At 32.9% G+C, this 27,884-nt stretch overlaps 1 protein-coding gene, 1 long non-coding RNA gene and 1 pseudogene across 3 annotated transcripts; all 3 read right to left on the reverse strand.

The window, feature by feature from the left end:
* LOC128171437 (talin-2-like) overlaps positions 1-27,884 on the reverse strand; it is a 333,309-nt pseudogene that overhangs the window by 102,717 nt on the left and 202,708 nt on the right.
* LOC128171468 (uncharacterized) lies at positions 1,977-3,782 on the reverse strand. Of its 2 annotated transcripts, XR_008242086.1 has the most exons (4): positions 3,719-3,782; positions 3,414-3,487; positions 3,105-3,187; positions 1,977-2,868 (listed from the first exon to the last, which is right to left on the reverse strand). It is a non-coding gene; the product is annotated as an uncharacterized LOC128171468 (long non-coding RNA). The 2 variants fall into 2 exon arrangements; XR_008242085.1 differs by having other exon boundaries at positions 3,414-3,756.
* Positions 16,882-20,252, reverse strand: LOC128171451 (uncharacterized). The gene is made up of 3 exons (XM_052837238.1): positions 20,059-20,252; positions 18,402-18,594; positions 16,882-17,660 (listed from the first exon to the last, which is right to left on the reverse strand). Exons 1-3 carry the CDS (start codon positions 20,250-20,252, stop codon positions 17,013-17,015), a joined length of 1,035 nt encoding a protein of 344 aa, XP_052693198.1. The 3' UTR covers positions 16,882-17,012.

Genomic DNA, 27,884 nt, shown 5'->3' on the forward strand with positions numbered 1-27,884 from the left:
TAATCCAATCATGTTTTAAAATAAAAGGCTATAACTAATAATTGTAATGTAAGCAAATGTACGTTAAAAATGTGATCAATTGTTTCAATCGAGTTAAATATCTTCGTTATTAATTGCGGTAAAAGTATAACTATGTTGAGATGACGGCCATATCGAGTTAATGTAAATCATTTTTGCCCTTTTCTTATGGATTAAAAATATAACGTTTTCCATTGTGTGCTATTGAACTGACTGGAGCAGAATTACCGCATCTTGGAATGTGACGTAACAATGGTATCTGTATTCTATTGGTCATTCTATTTCCTAGCATAATTTGTGTGAAAAGGTTCCAGCTTTTCATGGACTTTCTTTAATCATTCATTTTCCTTTATTAATACATATCTTTGAAAGTGGCTTTTTGCCACTTAATTTGTAAACGTTTGTTCATTATTTTAACTCTGACTGTAAACCATTTAAAGTTTTTATCAGTTCTTCAAATATTCCTTACGTCTGTTTGTGTCTTTACTGAGAACAGTATACATACATTTAAGGAACGTGACAAGTCCCTTACAGAATGCTAGTCACGTTATCATATCCTTGTCAACTTTCAGGATAGCAGCACTGTAGAAGCACCACGAACTGACACAAGTAGAAACTGCAATATATCCTCTATTTTAATTGTATGCTATTCAGAAATGCATTTAACCAATGCTGATGATATACAGGCGATTTGTAACCACTTTTTTTTTAACAATTGTTTTCACTTTATTGCTCCTTTTTTATTTATTTTATTTCATTGCAACTGTAGCCTAAAGAAAAGAGCCGGATGATTTGTAGGGTTTTTTCCTCGGGTCTTCAAATAAATCTTCAATCACCGTAAAAAAATGTGTTTGACCTCCTCTCCCAGAGTTTTAACTGTTTCATATATCCCTATGCTGAAAGTCCCAGGACATCTACTTAGTGACTTAATGGTTTAACACATGTTTTTAGGTAGCCACCTACAATACCAAGCACCTGCTAATGATGCTAGTTATTTATTTTGCTTAGTGCCATTCACAGTACGAGTTACCAATATATAAATATTTATTGATATATGGGAAGTTGTCTATGTTAAAACAAGAAATTATCTGTGCATTTTAAAAGTCAATGAGATCAGTTATTTTGGATATAAATATGAGTCGGCTTCATTATTCAACAGGGTGGAACCAACAGGAGAGATTTTAACTTTATGCTTCTTAGAAATTTAGTTTAGATCCAAGATTGGGAGTCAATAGATCGCTTTAATATAATTAGCTATTTTCATCAGTTTAGGTTCGCCCCCTGTTAATGTTTATTGCATTGTGAGAATCTCATGTATTGTTTAAATCGCTATATTCAATCTTCTATAGGTTTTGATTGATCATGGAATGTTACGATTCATCTCTTTTGCTTAAGGTGGTATGAGACACCTCCATATTGTGACGTACTATAGAAAGAAATGTAAAGGTTCGTACTTTTATCAACAGTAATATCGACAGGTATTCCATACCACCTTAACATGTTTGTACTTTTATTTTCTCTTTGGTTGGTGCTGATGATGTTGTGTTCATTTACAAAGTAATTAACGTAACAAATGTGTATCACCTCCTCCATTTATTAAATCCTGTGAATTGACCCAGTGTTCTGTAAAGAAAAGGTTGAGATGCATTCTGTTTTAAATGTAACGCATAATTGTAAACATTGTTATGAAACTTTCCTTGAGAGCTGTTGAACATAGAAAAAAAACATTACTAAAATGACACTCATTTGCTGTAAAACATTGTGTTATTTATTTAACTTAAAGTTTGTTTCGTCATGTTTATTCTGCGCTGTCAGACATTTATTTTACTGGAAACAATAAAACAAAATCATATGAAAAGGGTTTCTTTTTATTGATTGTCTAAAAAAGGGGTATTGAAAAATTACCAAAAAAAAGTTATATTGTAAAGTAACATAGGTAACACAGAGTAAAAATTAATAAACGCGGGAAAATTCGAACAGAGTAAATGCAAATGGCAAATATTTGAAAACATTCTTGATTTTTATGATTCATAACTGGTGTTTATATTTGCACATCAATGAAATATTTGATATATCTATTGGTATATTTTTTTATTTTTTACAATATTACTTAAATAGTTAAGGACGATATGGTTTATATATGTATTAATGTTTTTTCTTAATACTGTATTACGTAAATAGTTTGGCTGGTCGTGATCTGGACAATGGATTTACGTCACACCGTGGAAGATGGTCATCTACAAAAGTCGTTCACCTACTTTTACTTTTACAATTACTTTTAATGTAGGGTTATAATTATAGTTTTGTTATTTTTCTTTTATGAATTGTGTATTTGTTAGAAAAACGATTGATTAAACAGACATATCAAAAACCATAGCTACATTGACGGGATTCTTTTTAATATATCAATTGATTCGTTTAATTACTTGAGTTCTGTTTCTTGTATGAGAATGACGAGTTATAACCTGAGTATAACATTGGGGGTCTTTTCAAATCAGAAATTGACTCTTTTAATAATTAGGTATTACAAATTATTAATGTCATTCGTGCTAGACAACAATTTTTTTAGACAAACTAAATCATAGCTCAATAAACAAAGAAAACAATGCAATAAAGACAAGTGCATGATCGAGGCATGGATTTTAATTGGTTGAGCTTATTCCAATTTAATCTTGAAGTATTCAAATAATAAAGACAAGTTGAGAGTTAGTTAGATAAGTTTAAAATGAATTTACCACCATTTATTAACATTTCACCCAGTGACGAAAATCGGGGTTGCATGGGATACCCACACTCAACATGTACATTTGAATATATACATGTACAACCACGTGTATCTTATTGAATACACTTCACCATCATTGGTCCATAGCGCAATAGGTGAACACATGCAGGTCATGAATTCGGAACCCGTTTACTATTGTATAGTTTCTATGATTTTTATATTTCCAAGATATTATAAAAATGTATTCTCGTGGAAATATTGTAAACATTTTCAAATTTAAAGGGATTAATTAATGTACCACCCATATATCAATACTTCCAGGTGTCTATATAATGTTGTGTGCGAACAAACATTCCCACACCTTCCTGCAGTAATGATGGTAGACTTCTTCTAGTCTTCCTTACTTTTTTTCACCTCACCTCATCAGTTTAAGCGCTTCAAGTCCTGTAAACAAGTTCATTTAAATTTCATATTAGCCTTGACACATAAAGGAAGTCCAGCGTCAAACGCATTTAGTGTTAAGATGGTATACAAAATTTATTTTGATTTATATTCAGTTTGATCTAATGCTAATTTTATCAGCTTCAACTATAATTTATGAAATTAGTGAAGAAAACCCCGAGTTATTTAAAAATTGTTGGAGGTGTACCATGTAAATAAATACATGTACCTGCATTTCATATCTTTTCGTACAGAGTATTCTCATCCTGAGACAATGTGCGACAAACAACTTGAAAACGCCATCTGATAATAAATTGAAGAAAAAAATGATATAGAGCTTCTAAGCAGATTTGCCCAAAGCATAATAATTAGTCATGAAACGGATTACATAGAGCAAGTGTTTTCCAATCGCAGTTTTAATATTGCCTCATGTATTGCCGGGTTTAAAATAATCTAACATTACATTTTGAAAAAAAACAACTTTCTTTTTGATTTTTAAATATGAACGTTTTAAAACATGATATAATTTATTACCTTCCCGGGGATTCTGTCTAAAACGGCACAAAAAAGAAACAAAACACAAAAAACAAAAACAAACAACAACCCCCCCCCCCAAAAAAAAAGAACATAAACAAAAACAAAAAACTAAATCGACCAAAAAATCAAATCAATTCAATATGTATATCATTCTTGCAAAAACATAACCGAGTAGGCTTGTCACGACAGCCATCGTGACTGTTCAGTCAAACACAACAGGATTCGATTTATATTTACAATTTTTATATAAAATAAAACCAAACAAATATACATAATTTATACATAACAAGAACAATAAAATGTTTAAGTTTTCTGTTGTCCAAAGTCTCCATCACGGGCATGTTGAATAGGAGCGGGCAGATATGGCATGGCGTGAGACAGTGGCGGACAGGTATAACCACGGCGATGGACTGTCAAAAACTGGATAGGGACCTTATTAAATTAAACAAATTAACATATTTTGAGTTACATGATTAATATACCTTACATAAACATAGGCTAAGTCGCACGGACTTAAATATAACATTATGGCAACAACAGCACGCCATACAATAGCACGAAACCACAGCGAATACGATCACTGCATAACGTTAAGAGTATCACACTACTTAACAAAGAAAAACCACGTCAAAACGATTTACACATTTCCCACCCCTAAACCATATATATATATATATATATATATATATATATATATATATATATATATATATATATATATATATATATATATATATATATATATATATATATATATATATATATATATATATATATAGGGGTGGGAATATCAACCATATTTAAGATATTTGGGCACTTTCTGTTTGTGGGGGGTCAGGACCACCCATGAACTACTTATCATTTGTTGGCCCTTAAGGTGGTATGGGACATCTGTCGATATAAATGTGGATTAAAGTACTATGTAATTGAAAAACTTTAACCGGTTTAGAATTTTCAAATTTTACAATATTTAACCCACAAATTAGCTTTTAAAAATATTTTAAAAGGTAAAAATTGTAAAACCCCCAGCGGGATTCGAACTCATGATTTACAGGTTCGTAGTAAACCCCCTAACCCACTGCGCTACGGAGTTAGGTGACCATTTTGGGAAAGAAACTACTTATATAATTAATGTATATAATTACACATTATTTTATTGTTTATTTCAATAAACAATACGTCACAACATGGAAGTGTCCCATACCACCTTAATACAATGAACAAGAATATATATATATATAGATTGAGGGTGGGGATCTCAATGGATTTTGAGATATGAGGGAACTTCCTGTTTCTGGAGGAAGAAATCACCCCATATGGCCATAAACTATATACCATGTGATTTCCCTTTACACAAGGAGAAAGAATATATATTGTTAAGGGGTGGGGATGTCAAAAGTTTTTGAGCTACAGGCATTTTCCCAAACCTGACTGTTATGTGAATAACCCCACGGACCATATCTAATGTACCATACATGTATATGTAAGACTGCCATGGACAAAGAATCAAATCGTTGATGTTAATGTTTCAATTGTTTGCATTGATATAAAACAATACAATTCTTTTGAGGTCTGCACATGAAATAAATGCAACATCTCGTACTACTCTCATTAAACTTTAAGTTTAAGGATAAATCTTTTCGTGACGTTGGAGAAACAGAGACAGCAGTGTTTATATCAGGGCCCAGGGTCTAAAGAATTGTCAAAATTGAATTGTAAATTGTTTAAATTAAAATTCTTCTCTAAAATGCCCAGGTTAATACGAGATATTCCTCAAGAATATATAGGGAGATGTTTTAGAGTTATAGAAAGATTCATTTCTCTGATATGTCACAAAAAATTTACTTTTAAATTCTCATCCCCGCCCACCCCTCTGAAAATGGCTGACCCCGATGCATTTTATTTTGGAACAAGAGGCATCACACTAAAACAATTTTAAAGAATCAGCTATATATATGTCAAAAGCTTGCATATAAGTAAACCATACATATTGTGAATAATTAAAATGACTTCCTTTGTACAACTAGATCCCCAATGTGGCCCCACCCTACCCCTCAAAATGACTTCCTTTGTACAACTAGATCCCCAATGTGGCCCCACCCTACCACTCAAAATTTTGATTCAATCCACACTATCTAAAGTTGCTTTCACCCAAGTTACAGCTTTTCTAGGCAATGATTTTTTAGAAGATTTTTAGATTTTACTTTATATATTCCTACGTAAAAATGTGTTCACCCAACCCCTGTTGTGACCCAATCCTACCCCCGGGGACCATGAATTGAACAAATTTGAATCTACACAAACTGACGATGCTTCCACACAAGTATCAGCTTTCCTGGTTGATTAGTTTCTGAGAATAAGATTTTAACAGACTGTTCACTATTTACTTCTATGTAAAAATTTGACCCCCCCCCCATTGTGGCCCCGTCCTACCCCGGGAGTCATGATTATCACAACTTTGAATCTACACTACTTAAAGATGCTTCCACATTAGTTTCAGCTTTTCTCGCTGTTTGGTTTTTGAAAAGCAGATTTTTAAAAATTTACTTTATATATCCCTATGTAAAATTTCCAAACCCCTCTATTGTGGAACCGCCCTACCCCCTGGAGTCTTGATTTTCACAACTTTGAATCTACACTACTTAGGGATTTCCATATTTAATTAAGATTTTTATGGATTTACTCTATATATTCCTTCGTAAAATTTGATCCCCCATTTTGGGCCAACCCTACCCCTGGGAGTCATGATTTTCACAACTTTGAATCTACACCACATGTACCTGAGGATGTCTTCACACACGTTTCAGCTTTCCTGGCTAATTGGTTTCTGAGAAATAGATATTCAAGGATTTAATCTATATATAGATATACTCCTATGTAAAAATTCAACACTGCCTGAGGATGCTTCCACACAAGTTTCAGTTTCCCTGATCAAAGGTTCTTGAGAAGAAGATTTCTATAGATTTACTCTTTATATTCCTATGTAAAATTTGACCCCCAATTACTATTATTTGACTAAATTTATCATCTCAATAATTTTGCGTCAAATCCTTAGAATATAAAATGTGAACACTAAATGTTGTTCTAATAATAGTTTCATTTAGATTACATCTGAGAAATAGAAGCAAGATTAAGAAATATGAGATGTGCTTCTTACAATTTTATGCAGATATCAATTCGTCTCTGTAATTAGTGATTTACATTAAATTGTCGCAGTATTTAAACTTAATTTCAAATCAGCAGTGTTCTAGACATAAAAATATATAAACACAACTTTGCACACAAAAATGATATCAATGCTAAATATTTACATCTACCAAGTATTACTCCCTTTATATCTTATAGTTAATTCATAGCTCTATAGAAACAGCCAGATTGAAATCTACACGCCCCGTTTATTGATTGGTCGAAATCTACAGCGGCTGAAACTGACAGGACCAAACTTGACACGCCCAGTTTATCGATTGGTCGAGACCTACGACTACCTTGGAAAAATCACGGACCGCACGAAATAATCATGGCGACGTCAGACTCAAAGTCTCACAGGAGACGATTTGGCTGTTTCTTTTAGTTAACGTACTTACGTACATTAACATTAATTTAGTGAATTTTACTTACTTTTCATAATCAATTTATCAATTGGCTAAAAGAACGATGTTAATATAAACAATAAAATGCTTTCTTTGATGATTCATTTGGGTAATGAAGGTAGCGATCATTGCAGCAAAAATTTACATAACCCGCGTTAGCGGGTTACATATTTTTTCTTCAATGTCGCTACCTTCATATCCCAAATGAATCACCAAAGAAAGCATTTTATTGTTTAAATAATTGCTTAAAGTTCTGTAATTTGTAAATGTTCATAGTGATACATTTTATAAACCTAAATTATATAAAACATGCAATAAAATTATTCTTTGTTGAAAAATAGCAATTACCTTCTAAATTTTAGAGTACATGTAATAGTTCTGCCCTTTGACCCAATTACAACTGTCAGGCAGGGTATTTGCTTTATTTTGTAGATAACAAAAGTCTTGACTGTGGTTTGTGATAATTTTAACATTAATATGGCACAGTAACTTAATATATGTTATCAGCCAACTTCAATATTAGCACTGAAATTTACAACAACAAAAACCTTCACATACTCCATATTCTCCAAATCAAGATGATTGACAATAATAGACATAATGAATTGCAGCGTACCAATTTAATACAAAAAAATAACAAATAAGGGGTATAACTCCTGCTAAATCAACATACCAAAACTTCATGCTGATTGCAAATATGCCTATCTATATTTCTGTCTTAACAACAAATATTTACATTTGGTGTATATTTCCCCTTATGTTAGAATTAGAAACCTGAGACATGCAATTTTCAAGATCATACATCATGTATGATCACAAATAGATGTGACATCAATTTTGAATAATTTGTTATTGCCATATAATTGGACAATTAAGGTCAGACACGACTATCTTTCATATTTTCTATTTTTTCCTATCTCCACAATCTGAAGATTTCCACTTAGTAATTTTATGATCATATTTTTATGTTATATGATTCTTTTCACTATTTAGATAAAAAGTGTTCAATTGAAATAGTATAGTATAACTTTATTTACAAGCATTCAAATGCATTTTGCATGCTATTTTAAGGAAAATTTGAAATATTCTAGCTCCGAAAAGAGCCGCGTAATATACCCTGATTTTTTTGGAAATTAACAGGTTTAAATGTTAATAAATAAGGAATAAAATATGAAGGAAAATTATATAAAATTGAGGAATGTCTCGTGTGTCTTCAAATGAAACTTAAAATAAAGCTAATTCTTTTGAAAAATAATCATTAAATTATATTTTTTCGATCTCAAAAAGAAGTGTTTTCCCAGCATAATTTATGGCACTGTATTTTTAGTTGCAGAAGCTCACTAAATACCGGTAACATGTTTTATGGCTTTTCCATCAACTATTTATATCCCAGACAAAGACTAGAGCATATGTTTCATGGCTTTAAAGCAATGATACAAAAATATTTCACACAAATATATCATTATGAATATAAATATAAACGTAAAGATATGCATTGAATGGTTATTTTTAAATATTGCCAGTTAGTCCTATAACCCATCAGGTCATGCAGACATTAAATCATCAAGATGCCAGGTATGAATCATTGTATAGGACAGACAATATTTAATACTAAGCATGCTTAACAAAGCAGGGCAGTATTTCCTTTAAAAAAGTAAAAAAACAATGTCAGATTTACTGCACATAGTGTCCTAAATAGCTACGAAGTTGCACAAAACTTTGTGGTGCAGTTTTATAGGAGTTATACTTACAAACAGTTCAAAGCTGTATTCTAAATATGATCAAAATTTAACTTCAAAGTTAACCTGCTAAAGGACATTTCATTTAACTTAATATCATTTTTTTAAGACAGCCTGGATGCCTACATATTATTTTTTCTATATACATATATACAAAAATATTACATATAATATTTGTCAATCAACTGAACTCTAGCTCAAATTTTAGCAGATAATATCAGGGTTGTCTGTAAGACCCGGGCGGCGGGGAATTCCCCCGCCTATAATGCCTTAATTAGTAATTACCTGGCTATTACTGCATTTCAAACAATATAGCTATAAGCAAGACACCCTGCTACTCTTTTATTCCATCCTTCTAATTCAATTTTTAGAGACAACCCTGTAATAAATATATGTATATATTGCTTTGTATATATGAAGAGATTGAGAGAGAGAGAGAGAGAGAGAGAGAGAGAGAGAGAGAGAGAGAGAGAGAGAGAGAGAGAGAGAGAGAGAGAGAGAGAGACCAGCTTTGATTACTTTCTGCTTGTCAAAATGGTTAGGGATGTTGGGAAACTGGCAATCTATCATTACCAGCTGATTACATCATCTATTGAAAAGCATAGTATTTATGGTGAAGCCTGCAAAGACAACTAACGGGTTTGTAATATGTTCCATTTTTTTTCACTTAATGCAAAATAAATCGATTTAATTCATATTAATCAAAAAACGAAATCCCGAACCCACCCGCGTTTCGTTAACCTCTGGATGAGTTCATTCTTGATAAATAGAGGTGAATGTTGGAACAACTCTTTCATATCCTTTTAGCGATACAACACCATAACAAGAATATAAAGAAGTTAACTCATACAATACTGTTTGAAAATCCATGTTCAACCTTCATAGAAAAGCATCAAGATCGCATACGTTGTCATATAAAACAACGGGAGGGAGGGGGGGGGGGGGTGTATGTAAACCATCAATGGTCAATAAACATTATCGTTGATAAACACTTTATGATCATTAAACAGACACCGAAGACTTACAGCTTGTGAAAATCAACACTTGGCCGACGATATTTCTGTTATATTAATTTTTATCACGATTGACCGTTATAAAATTGTTTGGCGTTTCAGACTTCAATCTGTCTCAGAATCTTTATCTCCGCTAGATGGCGCCTGAATACTACATTAGATCGCTAGATAACTCGCACACATGATCACTCGAACCCCTCGCAATATTACACAATAAGGGGCGATGATATACAACAGCTCCAATTTACGCATTGCATTACAAACACGTGTCACGCATTCTTGGATTGCATGCCGCGGATAACTCTCTGAAAAAAATTCTTGATTCGCGTATGAAATGGGTACAGAGCAATTAACAATTTTTATTTCTTTCAGTTTATATGATATGTATTTATTATAGCATTTACCGTAAGTAAGAATATCATACATAAACGTGCAGTTTAAGAGATGCATTTGAATGTATCATACCGAGCTGATGTAAAAGCCCATGTGCACTCAAATAATGTTAAATAGAAATACTGTTATCAATTTTTTAATGCTTCATTATACCATAAAATATCATTTTATTATTATTTACTGAAATCAGAGCATGAGTACATGTTTCCAGGTAAAAGTGATTTTAAATATTGCTTTTCTTAATAGAAATTTCATGAATTTCGTCTCAGAATGATTTTTTTGTATTAATTTGAGTTGTTTCATACAACTACATAGAATTTTATCTACAGCATTGATTGATTAAACGCATGCGTATATTACAATTTTGGCCTAAAGTAAATTAGAATGGAAGAGTTCACTGCGGCTTTGGGGAATACAGGTTAAAAAGCTATCTGGGTTAGGGTATGGGTATTACATAACGGTTGGTCGCTACTGTTGAAGCACAGGGAACATCGTAGGCCAAATGACTCAACATGGTTACATAATAATTGTTTACGAAAAGTTCAGCGAGGATCCTTGCAGAAAATGATTGCATCTTTTGATTCATCGCTAATTAATAGAAAGCCTTACCTAAACAATTTTAAAGTAATTAACTAATTAAAACACTAAAAGTTGTGTAAAAAGCAAAACAAAATTTCTTTTGAATTTGAAATTCAAAATATCTTATATATTAAAATTTGACATTCAAGATTCCCATGTAACTCAGTTTGAAAGGACAAACTTTACATACGTATGTACACGGGAGAGGATCGATGGCCACTAAAATGACACAGGTTTAAAAATTCGAAGTATCGCGCGCACACACACAAACTACACACAGAAAAGCCACAGACCGGCTATACGCAGCTTATGTAAACAAATGACTATAGATGCGACAAAATGTCGAGAAAAAAGACAATATTACGAGTAAAGGTAGCTAGACGATATTTTATATAATAAATCGATCTTTACATTCTGTGCCATTGAATTTCGAGAACGTCAAAACTCAAGTTATATATTGTTCAACCTATTAGATCTATTTGTCTCTTTCAATAAAGAACTTGAACTTATGTTTGCACGATGAATCTATTCACATTGAAGCGTACGGATCTTATGTGTAGATAATAATTTATGTTTCCACTCTCGCATGATCCCGAGTAGGATGGGTAACTGCGTGCAGTTTAATGACAATTTTTAGTGCTTATGTACATATAAAAAAACAAAACTCATATACATGTATACGCATCTATTAAAAAATGATTCATTGATTAGTTTGTTTTCATTTTTGATATAAAACTCATGTTGCCGTTTTCAAGCGAATTGTTGTCTTAGAATACCCCCCCCCCCCCTCACCCCCCCCCCCCCCCCCCACACACACACAGAAAAATCAAGCGGAAAAGGAAACAAAGACAAGTTTTAAATTCTAGTATTTGATGTTTAAAACAAACATATCATCTTGTGTTGTGAAATAGATTATTTGTTGTAATTTGATATCAGTATCATTCATGAAAAGCTCTTGTTTATATCCCGAATTTATATCAATTATATGATGCAAAAAAGCATTAGTTTACATGTTAAGTTTAATTTTTAAGGCTAAAATTGAAAAAATTCTGTATTTGTGGCTAAATAAACCCATGTACGCAAGACGCAACTCTTGTGTATTAGGTAAGCACTGACCGCTAGCTAGTCCAGACGCGACCGATCTTCCCGAGAGATATGTTACGTAAAAGTACACACAGCTCAGAACCCAGGGATATTTGAAATGCTCGCAAGATAATGACTAAAATGTGTTACACAGAAGTATATCATTTTTTTTTATCCATAATGTTTTTCGCTAGATAAGAAAAGAATATACATATTTTCTCTTTTTCGTTTTTAAAGGATTGTCAATAATACATATAAACATAGGTAATCACAGATTACAAAGCTCACCAAGACGAGACATCACCCTTATGAGACTTCACCTTTATGAGACCACCTTTATCATATTAAATGAAAATCATACTTTATGATCTTGGATATTCATGGATTCTGTTTTGACACAATATCGTATATCATCTGTTAAAAAATTGTATGATAATCATATGTTCATATGTTAATCAATACAATAATATAAAATCAAATATTGCATCCTATCATATTTACAAAATATATCATATAATACAATAAAATACCATAATAAACAATGATGAGATATGATATTGTAATGTATGATATGACATTGTATTGTGTTAATACAATATCATAATATATAAAACAATATGGTATTATATTACAATATCATATTAAATAATATATCATAACATTGAAACATATGATATTATATTGTACAATATAGTATGATATTGTATGATACTGTATAATTTTTGATACATTATATGATATTGTATCATATGATACAATATTATTTGATACAACATTGTATCATATCAAATGATACAATATTATTTGATAAAGTAAAATATAATATGATACAATATTATACTATACATATTGTATCATATGATACACTATTATATTTTGCAATATCTTATGTAATAGTATCATGTGATAATATAATAAATTAATAATACAATATAATATTATACAATATTGTATCATAATATACAATACTATACATGATGATATCATGATACAATATCATAACATAAAATATCAAAAAAATTTATACAATATCATATCGTATCATATAACTTTTTATAATATTACATACTGTACAATCATTAGAATTCGTGGTGGCTCAATTTTCGTGGTATTCGTGGGTAGCCCTTCCCCACGAATTTACATCCTCAACGAAAACAAATCTAGAACGAGTTATCTTTTGTTACTGAAACTGAAAACTGGCAAATCCACTCAATTACATCCACAAGAATAAGCAAAAAATTCACAATCCACGAAAATTGGCCCCCTCGAATTTAAATGATTCCACAGTATGATATTATATTGTATCATATTAAACAATATTTTTTTTATTTTTTTTATTTAAATATTTTATTGTCCCAGACAACTTAAACATTTATTTGATGTCAGGGTTGGGAGGCCCTGAATGCATCAAATTTACAATATTATTGTGAACAAGAGGCCCACAGGCCTTGACGGTCACCTGAGTACAATAGGTGGTAGATTTTGTATGGTCTACTGTCTTAAACGGTAGCATTTGTGAACATTGTGTTTTGTGAACATGGATTTTAAGCAAAAGTTGATTTTGATTTAAGACAGTGTTGAAAAATTGATTGGGTAAATTTGTTAAAACCAAGGAATTGTAGATGTGCAGTTATAACACATGAAGCACATACATGCAACTTGGCAAGCGGTGTCGAGCACTTGCTCTGCTGAACATGTTTAAAAGGTCTAAAAGCCCATATTAAGCTATCGTGTCAGCCATTAAAAAAATTGTGTATTTATTGTGCATAAAAATGTGCGGTTGTTTTCGTCTGATTAACTTTTGTTAACGTAAATTTTGTGGGGAAAATAGTATTACTAAAATGTTTATGCAAATTACATTTATTTAATGGTATTGTGTCTTGACTTGGGTGCGATTGTATTTCAACAATGTCACAACCCCTGTAAAGTCAAGCGGTTTGTTTAAATGCAAAATTTGCGACTCTTGATGTCGATGTGAATTTCACATCATTCGTTGTTGATTTGTAAAAACTGTGGAATTTTGATAAAAATTATTCATGGTTTACTGCTGTATGGTTCAAAAGTAAAAAAAAATTTGGTACAAATTGCTGTTTGTATTTGCATATTAGTACTTAAACAAGAGATGTTTGTGAAACATTTATGCCCCCCTCCCTTGGAAACATCCACAAAGAAAATGAACATAAACTGCAAATAACTGGTATTTTTCTAAGTTCAAGGGTCATAACTCTGTTGAAAATTGCTCTATCATACTTGAAATCAAACTTGACCTAGATATTATTTATATAAATCTGTATATCAAATTTTATATCCATCTGTGCACCCTCTGCGAAGAAAATGAGCAGAAACTGCAAATAACTGGAATATTTCTATGTCCAAGAGGCATAACTGTCGAAAAATGCTCGATCGCACCCAATATTAAACTTGACCTAGAGATTATCATGATAAACCTATATGCCAAATTTAATTTCAATATGTTTATCGTCTCCTAAGAAAATGAGCGAAAACTGCAAAAAACTAGAAAAGTCCAAGGGCTATAACTCTGTCGAAAATTGCTCGATTGTATTCAATATCAAACTTGACCTAGACATTACAATAATAAACGTGTATAAAAACTAGAATTTTTTTAAGTCCAAGGGCCATAACTCTGTTGAAAATTGCTCGATTGTACCCAATATCGAACTTGACCCTGATATTAGCATGATAAACGTATATATACCAAATTTCGAAGAAAATGAACAGAAACTGTTAGTGGACCGCCCGACAGACAGCAGCAAAGCAATATTACCTCCCTTCTTTGATGGGGGGCATAAAAAGAAACGAGGAGATACAACTGCATAGTACTAAATTTTATTCATTCACTGATACAAATTATTTATTTGTACATATTTGTACTAGAAAAACAAACAAGCAGCTACAACTGCATAGTACCAAATTTTTTTAAATTGGTGATACAAATTGCTTATTTGTACTTATAATTGTATTAAAAAAACAAAAAAAAAAAAACAAATGAGCAGCTACAAGTGCATAGTACCAAGATTTTTAAGTTGCTTATTTGTACTTGTATATTTGTACAAAAAAAATAAACAATGAGCAGCTACAACTTTAAAGTACCAATTTTTTTAACTGATACAAATTGCTGATTTGTACTTAACAAAAAGTATACAGTTTCTTTGATATATTCCTCAATTTTGGATGTGTGTAATGTCCAACACATGTGTGCAGCCAATGTTGAGTTTCACAGTTAGAGATACGGAATTGAGGAGTTGTGTTTCCAACTGATTTGGATCAAGGACAAGGTCTGGACGGCCTCTCAACACTAAATCAGGTATTATTAACTTGGTGTTGTTGTTGTCGACTTGAGCGACTACCTCACATTTGTATTGTTTTGTGATGTCGAGGGTTCTTTGTCTCATGTTGCAAGATTGACATTTTAAGGTGTCAAGCTCAGAGTTGAAGTTTCCCACGTCTTTGCTGCAGACTGAGCATTTGTTGGCCGCTGTGCATGCAGCAGACTTGATGCGAATAATTTTGTAGTTATAATTGTATTAAAAAAACAAAAAAAACAAACGGGCATCTACAAGTGCATAGTACCAAGATTTTTAAGTCATCAATACAAATTGCTTATTTGTACTTGTATATTTGTACAAAAAAAAATAAAAAATGAGCAGCTACAACTTTAAAGTACCAATTTTTTTAACCGATACAAATTGCTGATTTGTACTTAACAAAAAGTATACAGTTTCTTTGATAAATCCCTCAATTTTGGATGTGTGTAATGTCCAACACATGTGTGCAGCCAATGTTGAGTTTCACAGTTAGAGATACGGAATTGAGGAGTTGTGTTTCCAACTGATTTGGATCAAGGACAAGGTCTGGACGACCTCAACACCAAATCCGGTATTATTAACTTGGTGTTGTTGTTGTCGACTTGAGCGACTACCTCACATTTATATTGTTTTGTGATGTCGAGGGTTCTTTGTCTCATGTTGCGAGATTGGCATTTTATGGTGTCAAGCTCAGAGTTGAAGTTCCCCACGTCTTTGCTGCAGACTGAGCATTTGTTGGCCGCGGTGCATGCAGCAGACTTGATGCGAATAATTTTGTACTTATAATTGTATTAAAAAAACAAAAAAAAAACAAACGAGCATCTACAAGTGCATAGTACCAAGATTTTTAAGTCATCTTATTTGTACTTGTATATTTGTACAAAAAAAAAATAAAAAATGAACAGCTACAACTTTAAAGTACCAATATTTTTAACCGATACAAATTGCTGATTTGTACTTAACAAAAAGTATACAGTTTCTTTGATAAATCCCTCAATTTTGGATGTGTGTAATGTCCAACACATGTGTGCAGCCAATGTTGAGTTTCACAGTTAGAGATACGGAATTGAGAAGTTGTGTTTCCAACTGATTTGGATCAAGGACAAGGTCTGGACGGCCTCTCAACACTAAATCAGGTATTATTAACTTGGTGTTGTTGTTGTCGACTTGAGCGACTACCTCACATTTGTATTGTTTTGTGATGTCGAGGGTTCTTTGTCTCATGTTGCAAGATTGACATTTTAAGGTGTCAAGCTCAGAGTTGAAGTTTCCCACGTCTTTGCTGCAGACTGAGCATTTGTTGGCCGCTGTGCATGCAGCAGACTTGATGCGAATAATTTTGTAGTTATAATTGTATTAAAAAAACAAAAAAAAACAAACGGGCATCTACAAGTGCATAGTACCAAGATTTTTAAGTCATCAATACAAATTGCTTATTTGTACTTGTATATTTGTACAAAAAAAAATAAAAAATGAGCAGCTACAACTTTAAAGTACCAATTTTTTTAACCGATACAAATTGCTGATTTGTACTTAACAAAAAGTATACAGTTTCTTTGATAAATCCCTCAATTTTGGATGTGTGTAATGTCCAACACATGTGTGCAGCCAATGTTGAGTTTCACAGTTAGAGATACGGAATTGAGGAGTTGTGTTTCCAACTGATTTGGATCAAGGACAAGGTCTGGACGGCCTCTCAACACTAAATCCGGTATTATTAACTTGGTGTTGTTGTTGTCGACTTGAGCGACTACCTCACATTTATATTGTTTTGTGATGTCGAGGGTTCTTTGTCTCATGTTGCAAGATTGGCATTTTATGGTGTCAAGCTCAGAGTTGAAGTTCCCCACGTCTTTGCTGCAGACTGAGCATTTGTTGGCCGCGGTGCATGCAGCAGACTTGATGCGAATAATTTTTTCTACTGAAATGGGTTTCTTTTCAGATTCTACAATGGGGCCAATGTCATTGGTTGCTTCAAAGGCTGTATCTGGGCATGTAGTAAGAGTTTTGATGTTGTCGAAATTTCTCACTGCTACATTGGTTATTTTGTATGACTGGGCGAGTTTTATGGAGTCAAAGTGGGCTTCCCACAAACAGCAGGAGATTGAGCTGGTAGAATCAGCAACGATAATGTGTTTGCAATCCATTACTTGCCCTGACCGGGTTGTGCGCGATTCTGTAGGTCCAATGTCAATAACTTTGATTGCAATGGTTGCCTGAAGAAGAGAAGAACAGATTTACAATTGAATAAAAACCATGTTGAGTTATAATATTAATTTTTAAGTAAAAATCTGAAGTTAATTACATAATGTACAGTTATATCAAATATGTTATTTATAATACAAGATACACATTATTTATGGTACACAAGTGAACACATTCATTATTCTGAAGTTCTGTGATTTGTGTTTGTCAAATAAACAAAGTGTATGGTATATCATCTTACAACCAATTTGTTAAGATATTGAATGAAAATTTTTCAACTTGTCTAACTAGTTAATCAGTTAACATGCTGTATATTCCTTATATGTATACGAATTTGTGACCTTGATTGTTTTTTTGACACTAGCATTTGAGGAACAATGAAGATTTATTATAAGAAGTTTGTAAGCCAAAGGTTTCATAGTAATTGACATATTTTACATTGAAGTCAAATGGTAATAGCCAGATACCCAACTAGACAAATTGCATTTAGTTGAAAAAATCTAGTTTTAATTGGTATAATTTAAAGATAAAGATAATGAATTCTAGGTATACTATCTAATGCAAGTTTCAAAATTAAATTGTTTGAAGAATGGTTCATTAAGGAGATGTCATTAAACAAACAAATTGGTGAATTTTATTCGAATGGATTTCTGGCAGTAGGTGAATCATTGGACATAATAAAACAAAAACTTAAAAAGAACTTTGGTTTCATAGGCCAGAATGAAATGAACTGTAAATCTTGTGCGTTTTACCTTTTGAAAAGCATTCAAGTTCTGCTCAATATCTTTGATAGTTGTGGTTTGAAGCGTAGGTGGAGGTTGAAAGTCAAAGTCCAATGCTCTCACTGGAGTAGACAATTCTGATGCAAATCCAACCCTTATGTCAAAGTCTGCTGAAGTTCTATTGCTTGGAACTCTCTGTATGTTCTTGAGGGACACTGGGCTTCTGTAAGCAAAAAAACACCATTTCATTACTTTTAATAAGCTAAGCAAAGAAGGATTGTGTTGATCAAAGCTAAGTGCGGTGGAGAGAGCCAGTCCACCCCTCAAAAAAAACTTTTTTGTGCAGCAAAGATTTTTTAAAAAATGGAAATAACATGGAGTCCCCCCCCCCAACTTTTATGGCACCATGTAAGAAATTGAATTGAAAATAAGGAAATAAACAGTAAAATTGAAGTTAAAGGTATACCCCTCTCTCCCCGAGTAGGAATTTTAGGATTTGTAAAGTAACCTTTTTTATTTTCCCTTCTTTTTCTGCTTGATGAGATTTTTTAGATGAGTCTGCCTTCCCCCCCCCTCCCACTTTCAAAGACGATGTTACGTGCCTGAATTATTACTTGCATTCCACCATAGTACTTAATAGGCAACAAGATATTGACATGCTTGCCTTTGTGTTAGAGCTAGTTTCAAAATAGGGTCGATTTGCAGACTTTGGTGCCAGTTTTTTTCTGTCAGCTGTTCGCTAAAATTTGACGCCTTACGCCATATGCTTGGCCGGCATGAAAGACATGCCGCCAAAACACCCACGCAGTACGACCGTCAGAGCTTGCCGGGTGCTTTACCAACATCAAAGAAATAATTCGCTCAACATTTAGAGATTGCATGTTGGAAATAACTGTTTTCGCAACAATATACCCACATTTTTAATTTTCTACATGATTAAAAAAAGAGTCAGGAATTTTTTTTTAATCTGATGAAGCTTACTTTGCTTAGCATAGGTAAGTTTGGTCGGTCTTTCTCTCTCCATACATTTAACACAAAGTAATTCTAAACATTAGAATAATAATAATACATAAGTGTATGTACTAAAAATAGTTGTTTCACGATTTACAGTAGCCCTACACTATTTCATTAATTTCAATTCAGTGTGCGTGCACTGTTACCGGTTACAACTGCATGCGTTGTTGTGGCGGCGGCGGCAATTCTTTGATGTTGGCAAAGGGATCGGCCGACGAGTCTAGCAAGCAGCCGACGTAAACATTGACTGTCAAGAGGAGGAAAACTCGACGGCATTAGTAACGCGCTTGAATCATTGCCACTTTTTGTTTAAATCAGGATTACATACGTACATGGTCATCATCTTATAATTTAAAAATTTTTCACTGTTGTTCATTACATCTTATGTAACTAATATAAATGTTGACAAAACAAACATAAATAGTGTTATCGTTTTAATGGAAAATAGCTTTCATTGCTAGCACTGTTCCGGAGAACGCTTCTTTCAAACGTTAGATATAACCTTTAGATGAGGACTCTATCGATCGATGCCTAACGTTTTGACGTCAGGCAAAAGCCATCATTAATATAGGCTACTTTATCGTTAGTCTTTGATAGTTCGTTGAGAAAAGTCTACCTATATTATACAGAAAACGTTTTCAGAATATTACTATATAAAAGCACAAGAACTTACTTGTTCTTTTCCAAGTCTTGGAAGTTGCAGTGTAGGTCTGGCTTGAAACAAACAACGTCCGTAAATTTCAGTTTTTCGGCGTTGAAATACTTGATGTTTTTGTTTTTTGACGTCTTCACGGGGGATATCATATGGATATAACCATCTATGGTTTCGTTTTCGTCTCTTCTTGGACGTTTCTGTGCGGATGCCATCTTCGCTGTAAGCCGTTTCTCGAAAGAGTGAGAAAATAATTGCGGGAAAAGAGGAAAATACTACGCTAGCATGAAACCTGTATTTTCTTTTGTTTTAATGTGTTATTTGAAGTATTTGAAATATTTATTTCGTCTTATCGTAAAAAAACTAAGTTACCAAACAAATTCTTTTGATATTTGTGTGCGAGATAATATGCATATTGCCCTAAACAGGAAAAATAGTCAGAACTATTTTTTTCCGCGATGGAGTAAAGTTTGGTATGATGCAGAATCTGTCCTTATTTGGTAATGCAGTTTCTTGAACACTGCGGTAGTTTTTTCGCGGAAAATTTCGAGAAGGGTATACCAAATAAGGCAAGAAGTTTAGCCTGGGCGCGGACCTGAGAATCTGGTTGTTAGCGGAATTTTCGAGAAGGTTATACCAAATATAGCAAGATTTTTATGAACGAGGACCTGACAATACGTCATCGTCGAGTTTTTTGTGCATGCGGGGTGGGGGGTGGGGGTATGAGCTACTGCGTGATAGAAACGTAAGATTTACGTTTTCCGGTCAGTATAACACAACGAATCGATTGTGTAATGTAGAGAGGAATACATCTCATCGATGACTATTTCAATGTGCTGAAAATTATATGAATACAAATAACAGCTCTCCAAAAAGAATACTATTCAACGGAAGCATGCTTGAAATGAATTATAATTTTTTTGCTGATCAAAATTCATAAAGGGAATCAGCAAATTTAAGATGAAATTTCGGTTGATTTTTTCCCGAATCTAGTGCATGTACATGTACATTGTATATCATTTCATATTTTGAAAGTAAATTATTTGAAATTATTTTAGGAATGTACATGCATCAAATAAATTGCATGTGATCTTGAAAGCAGAAGAAAACACTGTCAAATTCTTAACTTGTATTTTGGATGGAAGGGTATTAAAGCAGAATCGTGCTTTAAAAGTGTGTACATGTATGTCTCTGTGTGTGTGTGTGTGTGGGGGGGGGGGGGGGGTAGCCCAGCCAAGTATCGTCATGATTCCAATTAGGACTTGTCAACTAATCGTCTTGCAAAATTTACTGAGACTTTTCAATAAGTCGCGAAGTCCTGCTTTACCATTGATACAACGGCCGAGATCTCGATTCGATGGATCTGAATGAACTCATCCATTAGCATAGGAACACATCCATTAGCATACTGATAGATCCATATAGAGAGGGGTCACATAAATTTTTTTCATTTGTTTAGTAACAAATAGATACATATAGTTTGGATCCGAAATTTATCGAATTTATATATACGTACTAGACTAGTAGGCTATTTGTTTAACTTGCACCTAGTAAACACGCGGGTTATACCATTTTCAAGGTGAAGTGATGAAATCAGGTCACACGTGTTCATGTACCCCGCTTTGGCGATTTTGTTCGTCCTGTTAATATTCCAGCAATATGAATATATATTTGTCTTAATCGAAACTGTTTGTTCGTGAATGATGATAAAAAGCAATTATTAGTTACATTTTACCGTAATAGACTATATAATTCATCTTGTTAAGATGACCCCCCCCCCCCCACTTGTTTTCATCTATGGGTAATCTATTTTTAAATCAGGATTACACACTTGCATGGTGGACAGCCCTATCTTGAATACTGTTGTTTATTATATTCCAAATAACATTTTCAATTGTAAATGTAAATGTTGACACATTAAACACGGTGTATAGCCAGGGACGTATATACTAACGTCCCTGGTATAGCTTTTTCTGTATTAAGTTACAGCAACCGTGCATGTTGTCTATTTGCAAACCATATTGTCTCCAATCACACTAAGAGTATGTGAGATATATATTATATGCAGACTGCGGACAGTGCATGGTTGCAAACGATATTCCAATAAAGAAATGCGCAGTTTGACCTATAAAATGTTATTCGAATTTCTCAAACACGGACTGTCTAATTCCTTTCCAGAATTACAATTTACGCAAGCGCATTTGAAGTTTTATCGCAACTTTGCGGGGTGACTAATAATGAGGCATGCGTTAATCCAGAAAATTTTTCGTGGGAGGGAGTGGGGCCGAGGCATTTTTAGGGGGCAATTTCATAATATAAATATAAAGAAATATGAATTTGCAGGTGGGGGTAGGGGTCCTGACCCCTTGACCCCTTTTCCTTGCCTAGATTCCCGCATGTGAGGTGATTGATAAAATCTACTATAAAGCCATTCGGACTTTATTAGATTTGAACACTCCTAATAGAATTAAGTCTGATTAAAACCACTTCCTTTTTCCGTACAGTCGTAAATGGTAAAACAGGAGCAGTTCAACCAAAAAGGGGGGGGCACATAGGGGAAATTGTTGTGGGATAGGTTCATGGCAAGATATTCAAAAAGTAAAAAAATCACATACAAACTACAAATATCCAACATTAACAACTACCAGTAGTAAGTCAATAGATACAATGAAATGCAGACAGGATTGGAATAATTTATCTTTGTTTTGCCAATGGATACATTTGCAAGTTACAAGTAGTTTTTTAGTTTTACCATGATGATGGCATGATATGATTCATAAATATAGGATCTCTCGTGATTTGCGATGGTATATGATTTTTATCCAACGAGTTGTGTGTTTTCTATCCCCGAGCCTTATGATTTTTATCCAATGAGTTGTGTGTTTTCTATCCCTGAGCCTTGGCGACGGGATAGAAAACACACAACGAGTTGGATAAAAACCATATACCATCGCAAATCATGAGAGATTCTTTTTATCACATGTTTTACCAAGTATTTTGTTTATCCCAACTTTTTCTGTAAAAATTGCGATTGTGAGCCGCACAACACATTACTTACAACACGTCAACAACGTTACGCATGGAAAAAAAGTTCCTTGAAGTTTAACAAACAGACATTCATTTTCGAACATTTTTTTTATGAATTCATGACAAATAACTGAAACAATATTAAATGTTTCAAATTTATATCTCAACACCCCTCAACTGAATTAATTATTTACTTTTTCATTCTACGTCAATCAACCGTCTAAACCTACGTAATGATTAACTATGATGTCACGTGGCGTAAGAACACACAGTGGAATATCAAAAATTTATCCCATGAGTGATATCCACCGTATATTGGGATTAATATGTGATAAAATACAGATATGATTCATAAAATACAGAAAATGTTCTCTAGCTCAGATTGCAATATAATGCTAGTAAAGATTGAATTTTTTTTTGCTTTAGGGGATAAGATATGGAGAAATTTACAATTGCACAGCTATTTGCAATGTTCCATTTTACTACTTTTAATACATGTTGTACCATAATACTGTGATGGATTGCATATTGTCGGGTTGAACATGATTCACCACATTTTACTGGTTTCACTCCTTTGCATTAATGAAATACATATTTCATTGTGATGAAGACAAAAACAACCAGATGTTTATAATTTCAATTTATTCTAATTAAAATATATTACCTATAATACAAGAAATAATTCATTAGGAATTACTTCAACAAACACACTGTATGAGCAATATTTACATAATTAAAATATTAATTCTAAATATAAAAATGAGAAAATGATAAATAGATTATTAATGATGATAGAGTATACACTGTATATATACCCGGTAATAAAAGAAACAACATAATTTCACTCTTAAATATCAAAAGCAAAAAGAAAAAAGTTAGATATAACCAAAAATCATCTAGCCCACCCCCCCCCCCCCTCTCCAATCCCACTTTTAATTTTGTTCCGACACCAATGTTTTGTAAGAAAATTTCAAGAAAATACATTCAATGTTATATAATTCAACTGATGTCATGATTGTAAAAATTAAACCAAATTAAAAAATCATGTTAAAAAAATACAATGATTAGTAGTTTACAGTTTATGTTCAAGTAAGGTAGTAAAGATCTGTAAGATGTTTGGCTCACCGCGCAAAAAGTGTCCCGGTCTGCTGCTTATTATTTACTTAAGGAAAGTCCAAGTTACTGTTTTCACAATTTTCATTATCGTGTCGTATAGTGGTAGGTCTGAATATTGGTTCTCGTCTCTAAGAAAATGACATGAGTATATATACCCTCTCGACTATAACAGACAGTTTTGGTTAGTCATGACCATCTGTGCTGATCATGAGTGTAGATTCAGTGACCAAATTTAAAAGCAGTATTTCAATTCCAAATACAATATCAAAACTGTGAAACTGTCCATCACAGCATAGATGGATGCGGGCTTGCAGTTTCTTGCATCGGTACAAATCATGAGTATGAACACGAGCATATGTCAAAGGTTGACAGAAAACATGTAATATGTGACAACAATGCAATAACAAAGCTCCATAGGGTTTGTAATAATGACAAATATAGCACTCTCATCCCATACCTGGAGGTATGAGATCATACTACTGCACAATTAAATTCAAACTGTACTTATTGAAGGACTTTCCAAAGAGTGATTAATAGGTTAATATTCATAATAATTGTGCAGTCTATACATAATCATTTATGTGTTCATATTAATAGTTCTTATCAAGGTCACAGCATAGTCATTTGTTTACAATACATATGTCTCCCAAACAAAAGAAATTCCCAGAGGGAGATTTTTTCTGCCTGGTGCCCAGAGCAGGAAAGCATCCTTGATCTCCCCTAATTCAGATGAACTTTCTAGTGACGTACCAGTTGGAACATCTCTGTAAGAGGTAGTATCAAGTGATATAATTCCTTTTCTGGCTGGGGACATCAAACCAAAGAATTAAGTACAAAACAATTCATTAAAATGACCATAATGGAAGATTAGTAAGTGTGACCAGAATAATAAATATGATTCAAGCAGTAGCCAGTATGTTGCATAATATCCATACATGTAAAATAATCATAGTCATACATTTGACAGTTCATTATAATCAGGTTTATATAGTTCATGGTGATCAGAATCCGAAATGACCAGGATTCTTGAAATATAAGAACATGCACAAATAATCTCATAATGATGTCACAATATAAAGTCAATATTGTTAAACCCCATCCTATATACACAAGTTGACACAGTTGCCATAGGTTTGTTCTAGTTTGCTAAACATCTGAGTAGGATCATTCTGGGGAATGAATCATCGGACACACAAATAATATTTTAGCACATTCTAAATATTTATTAAGTGTGTCTGCAAATATGTTTTGGAGCAAATACAGTATAAACTAGAGGTACTGTAAGCAAGGTCACAAATGATATTCCTGACAAATGATACCTCCACCAAGAAAATGTTATTGGTCAAGTATTTATTTTGGAAAATAATAGATGTACCATATTCACATTGACCTTAAATGTGCATAAATGACCAAAGTTAAAGGTCAGGATATAATTCCATGTCAGAGGCAATATTTTTGTCAAGTTGTAGCTTCCAATTATTTTTCATAGAAGGAAATTGCATAGACAAGAATTTTACCATTTTTACAGTGACCTTGAACTTGTACAAATGATCTTGGGTCAAGATAACTACACATCATCAGGTGATTAAAAATTTTTAGTTGAAGTTTTTTTTGTTTCTAATATATTCCATGAAAAAAGTATAGAGCTAACACAAATCACACATTTTTTGTTCCTGTGACCTTGAAGTTGCACATATGAGCTGTCTTAAAATCAAGATACAAGCTCAGGTCATACACAATCTATGTGTGGAGTCAGAACTTTCTGTTTCTCGATAAAAAAGGTATAGAGTGCACATGAATTATGCACTTTGTTTCAGTTATCGTGAACTTTCCAAAATGACCTGAGGTCAAAGTCAAAGCACAAACAATCTTTGTGTGAAGTAATAATTTGTAATGTTCCTCTATAAGAAACTACAAAACTGACCAGTCAGGAAGGGCCCCGCTATGACAATTAATATACAGAAGTGAAAAAAAAACTTTGAATTCCATCCTCTTTATATTAACAATGATGAAAAATAAATGCCCGGCATAAGATGTAAAGAACTGCAATATATAGGATCTCATGATTTGTAGTTGGATATGATTTTCATCCAACAATTAAAGTGTTAAACTGAGGGGTAAAAATATAAGGGTGCAGCTCATGGAATGCGAGTTTAATTTGATTACATTTAAAAAATGTTTATGAAATTATAAGTAACAACTGTATTTTTAAAATTTCAAGATAATTCCTGAACGTCCAAAAACTCTAAATAGTAACCTTGTATCTGCATAAAACAGGGATAACCTCATGTCTTATAAAAAAAGCTAAATTAAATGTGTATTTAAAAAAGATTTATAAACAGGTGTTTTATAAAATGCAAGCCTTCAGTGAATGCAAATACAATGTATCACCCAGGGTTGACCTCAACTTCAAAACAAGCATTAGTTGCAGACAAAGGTGTTCATTAATCTTCATATGACAGATAGAGATAAGCGTCTAAATTTTTTGCAGCAGGCAAGATAATTAATCCCAGGGGTTAATTGTTCTGCTCTCTCATCCTTTTCTTCTAAAGTTACAATAAGATTTTTTTTTCAGAAATGACAGAATGAGGTTATTATTTGATTACCTGTTAAAATTTACAGCATTAAGGCAGAAAAAAATAATATAAATAATCAAAAAATAAAATAGTGAAAAAGGATATCTTAATATATATATCTTGATTTTAGAATTCAATAAAATTATCATAAATCATTGTGTACGGTATTTTAACCAAAATAAAGTATGAATATTATATTTTAAATCCATATTTCAAAGAATGTACACAATACTAGACATCATTCAAAATTGACCTTAACTTCAAAACAAAGTTCATTTGCAGACACAGGCAGTGTAGTAATTAATCTCAAGGTGACAGATAAAGATAAAGCTTAGGATTTTCTTCATGTGGAATTAATCCAAAAGGACAAATATTGCACAAATATTGCACAGCCTTCCTAGTATACATAAGGAATCTACCCCACCACCAGAAGACATATAGAGAACCAACCTTAGCATCAAAATATGTTTTTCAGACTACTGAACTACCATACCAAATTTGAACTTGATTGGGCAACCATAAAATAAGTTATTAGAAAAAAACCAGAAAATTTGTGGACAGAAGAGTGACAGACGGACAGACAGATGGACCGACAGACAGAGCGATTACTATAGGGCACCCACAAATCCTTGCGGGGCCCTAAATATTAAGCAGACATGATTGCACAGACAGATGGACAAGCTGATTCCTATATACATGTACCTATCTTTGTTTGGGGGGGGGGGGGGGTAGGGGGTATAATGAGTAAGTGGCAACCCTTATTTTGCATAACCACTCATGACAGTTTGTATAAATATTCTAAAAAGGAAACAGAATATCAACAAACTGCCCGTATATAGGGAAATGGCGGGTTTAACTTCTGTTAACATGAATTTGTTGTTACACTGTGGATCTTTTCACTACAAGTGTGTTGCACAGTATATCATGTTATGGTCTGACCAGTAAGCCTCAAGGACTTCTGTTTGGACATCTTGAAAATCAGTAAATACAAGATCAAGCTGCGTGTTATTTTTTGTTGTGACCTTTTTCATCATTTGATTACAACTAAATATTTCTTTCATGAATTTTAAGAAATTTTCATGACATTTACTGGTTAAATCTAAATTAAAATCTCCCATAATGACAGTT

The sequence above is a fragment of the Crassostrea angulata genome, chromosome 2 (genome assembly GCF_025612915.1).
Source record: "Crassostrea angulata isolate pt1a10 chromosome 2, ASM2561291v2, whole genome shotgun sequence".
Classification (NCBI taxonomy): Eukaryota; Metazoa; Mollusca; class Bivalvia; order Ostreida; family Ostreidae; genus Magallana; species Magallana angulata.

Excerpts from the sequence above, each read along its gene's own strand:
- LOC128171451 (XM_052837238.1), bottom strand. The coding sequence starts at position 20,252 with ATGGCATCCGCACAGAAACGTCCAAGAAGAGACGAAAACGAAACCATA. Across the intron at positions 18,595-20,058 it reads CAAGACTTGGAAAAGAACAA|AAGCCCAGTGTCCCTCAAGA; the intron begins GTAAGTTCTTGT and ends TTTTGCTTACAG. Across the intron at positions 17,661-18,401 it reads ACTTGAATGCTTTTCAAAAG|GCAACCATTGCAATCAAAGT; the intron begins GTAAAACGCACA and ends TCTCTTCTTCAG.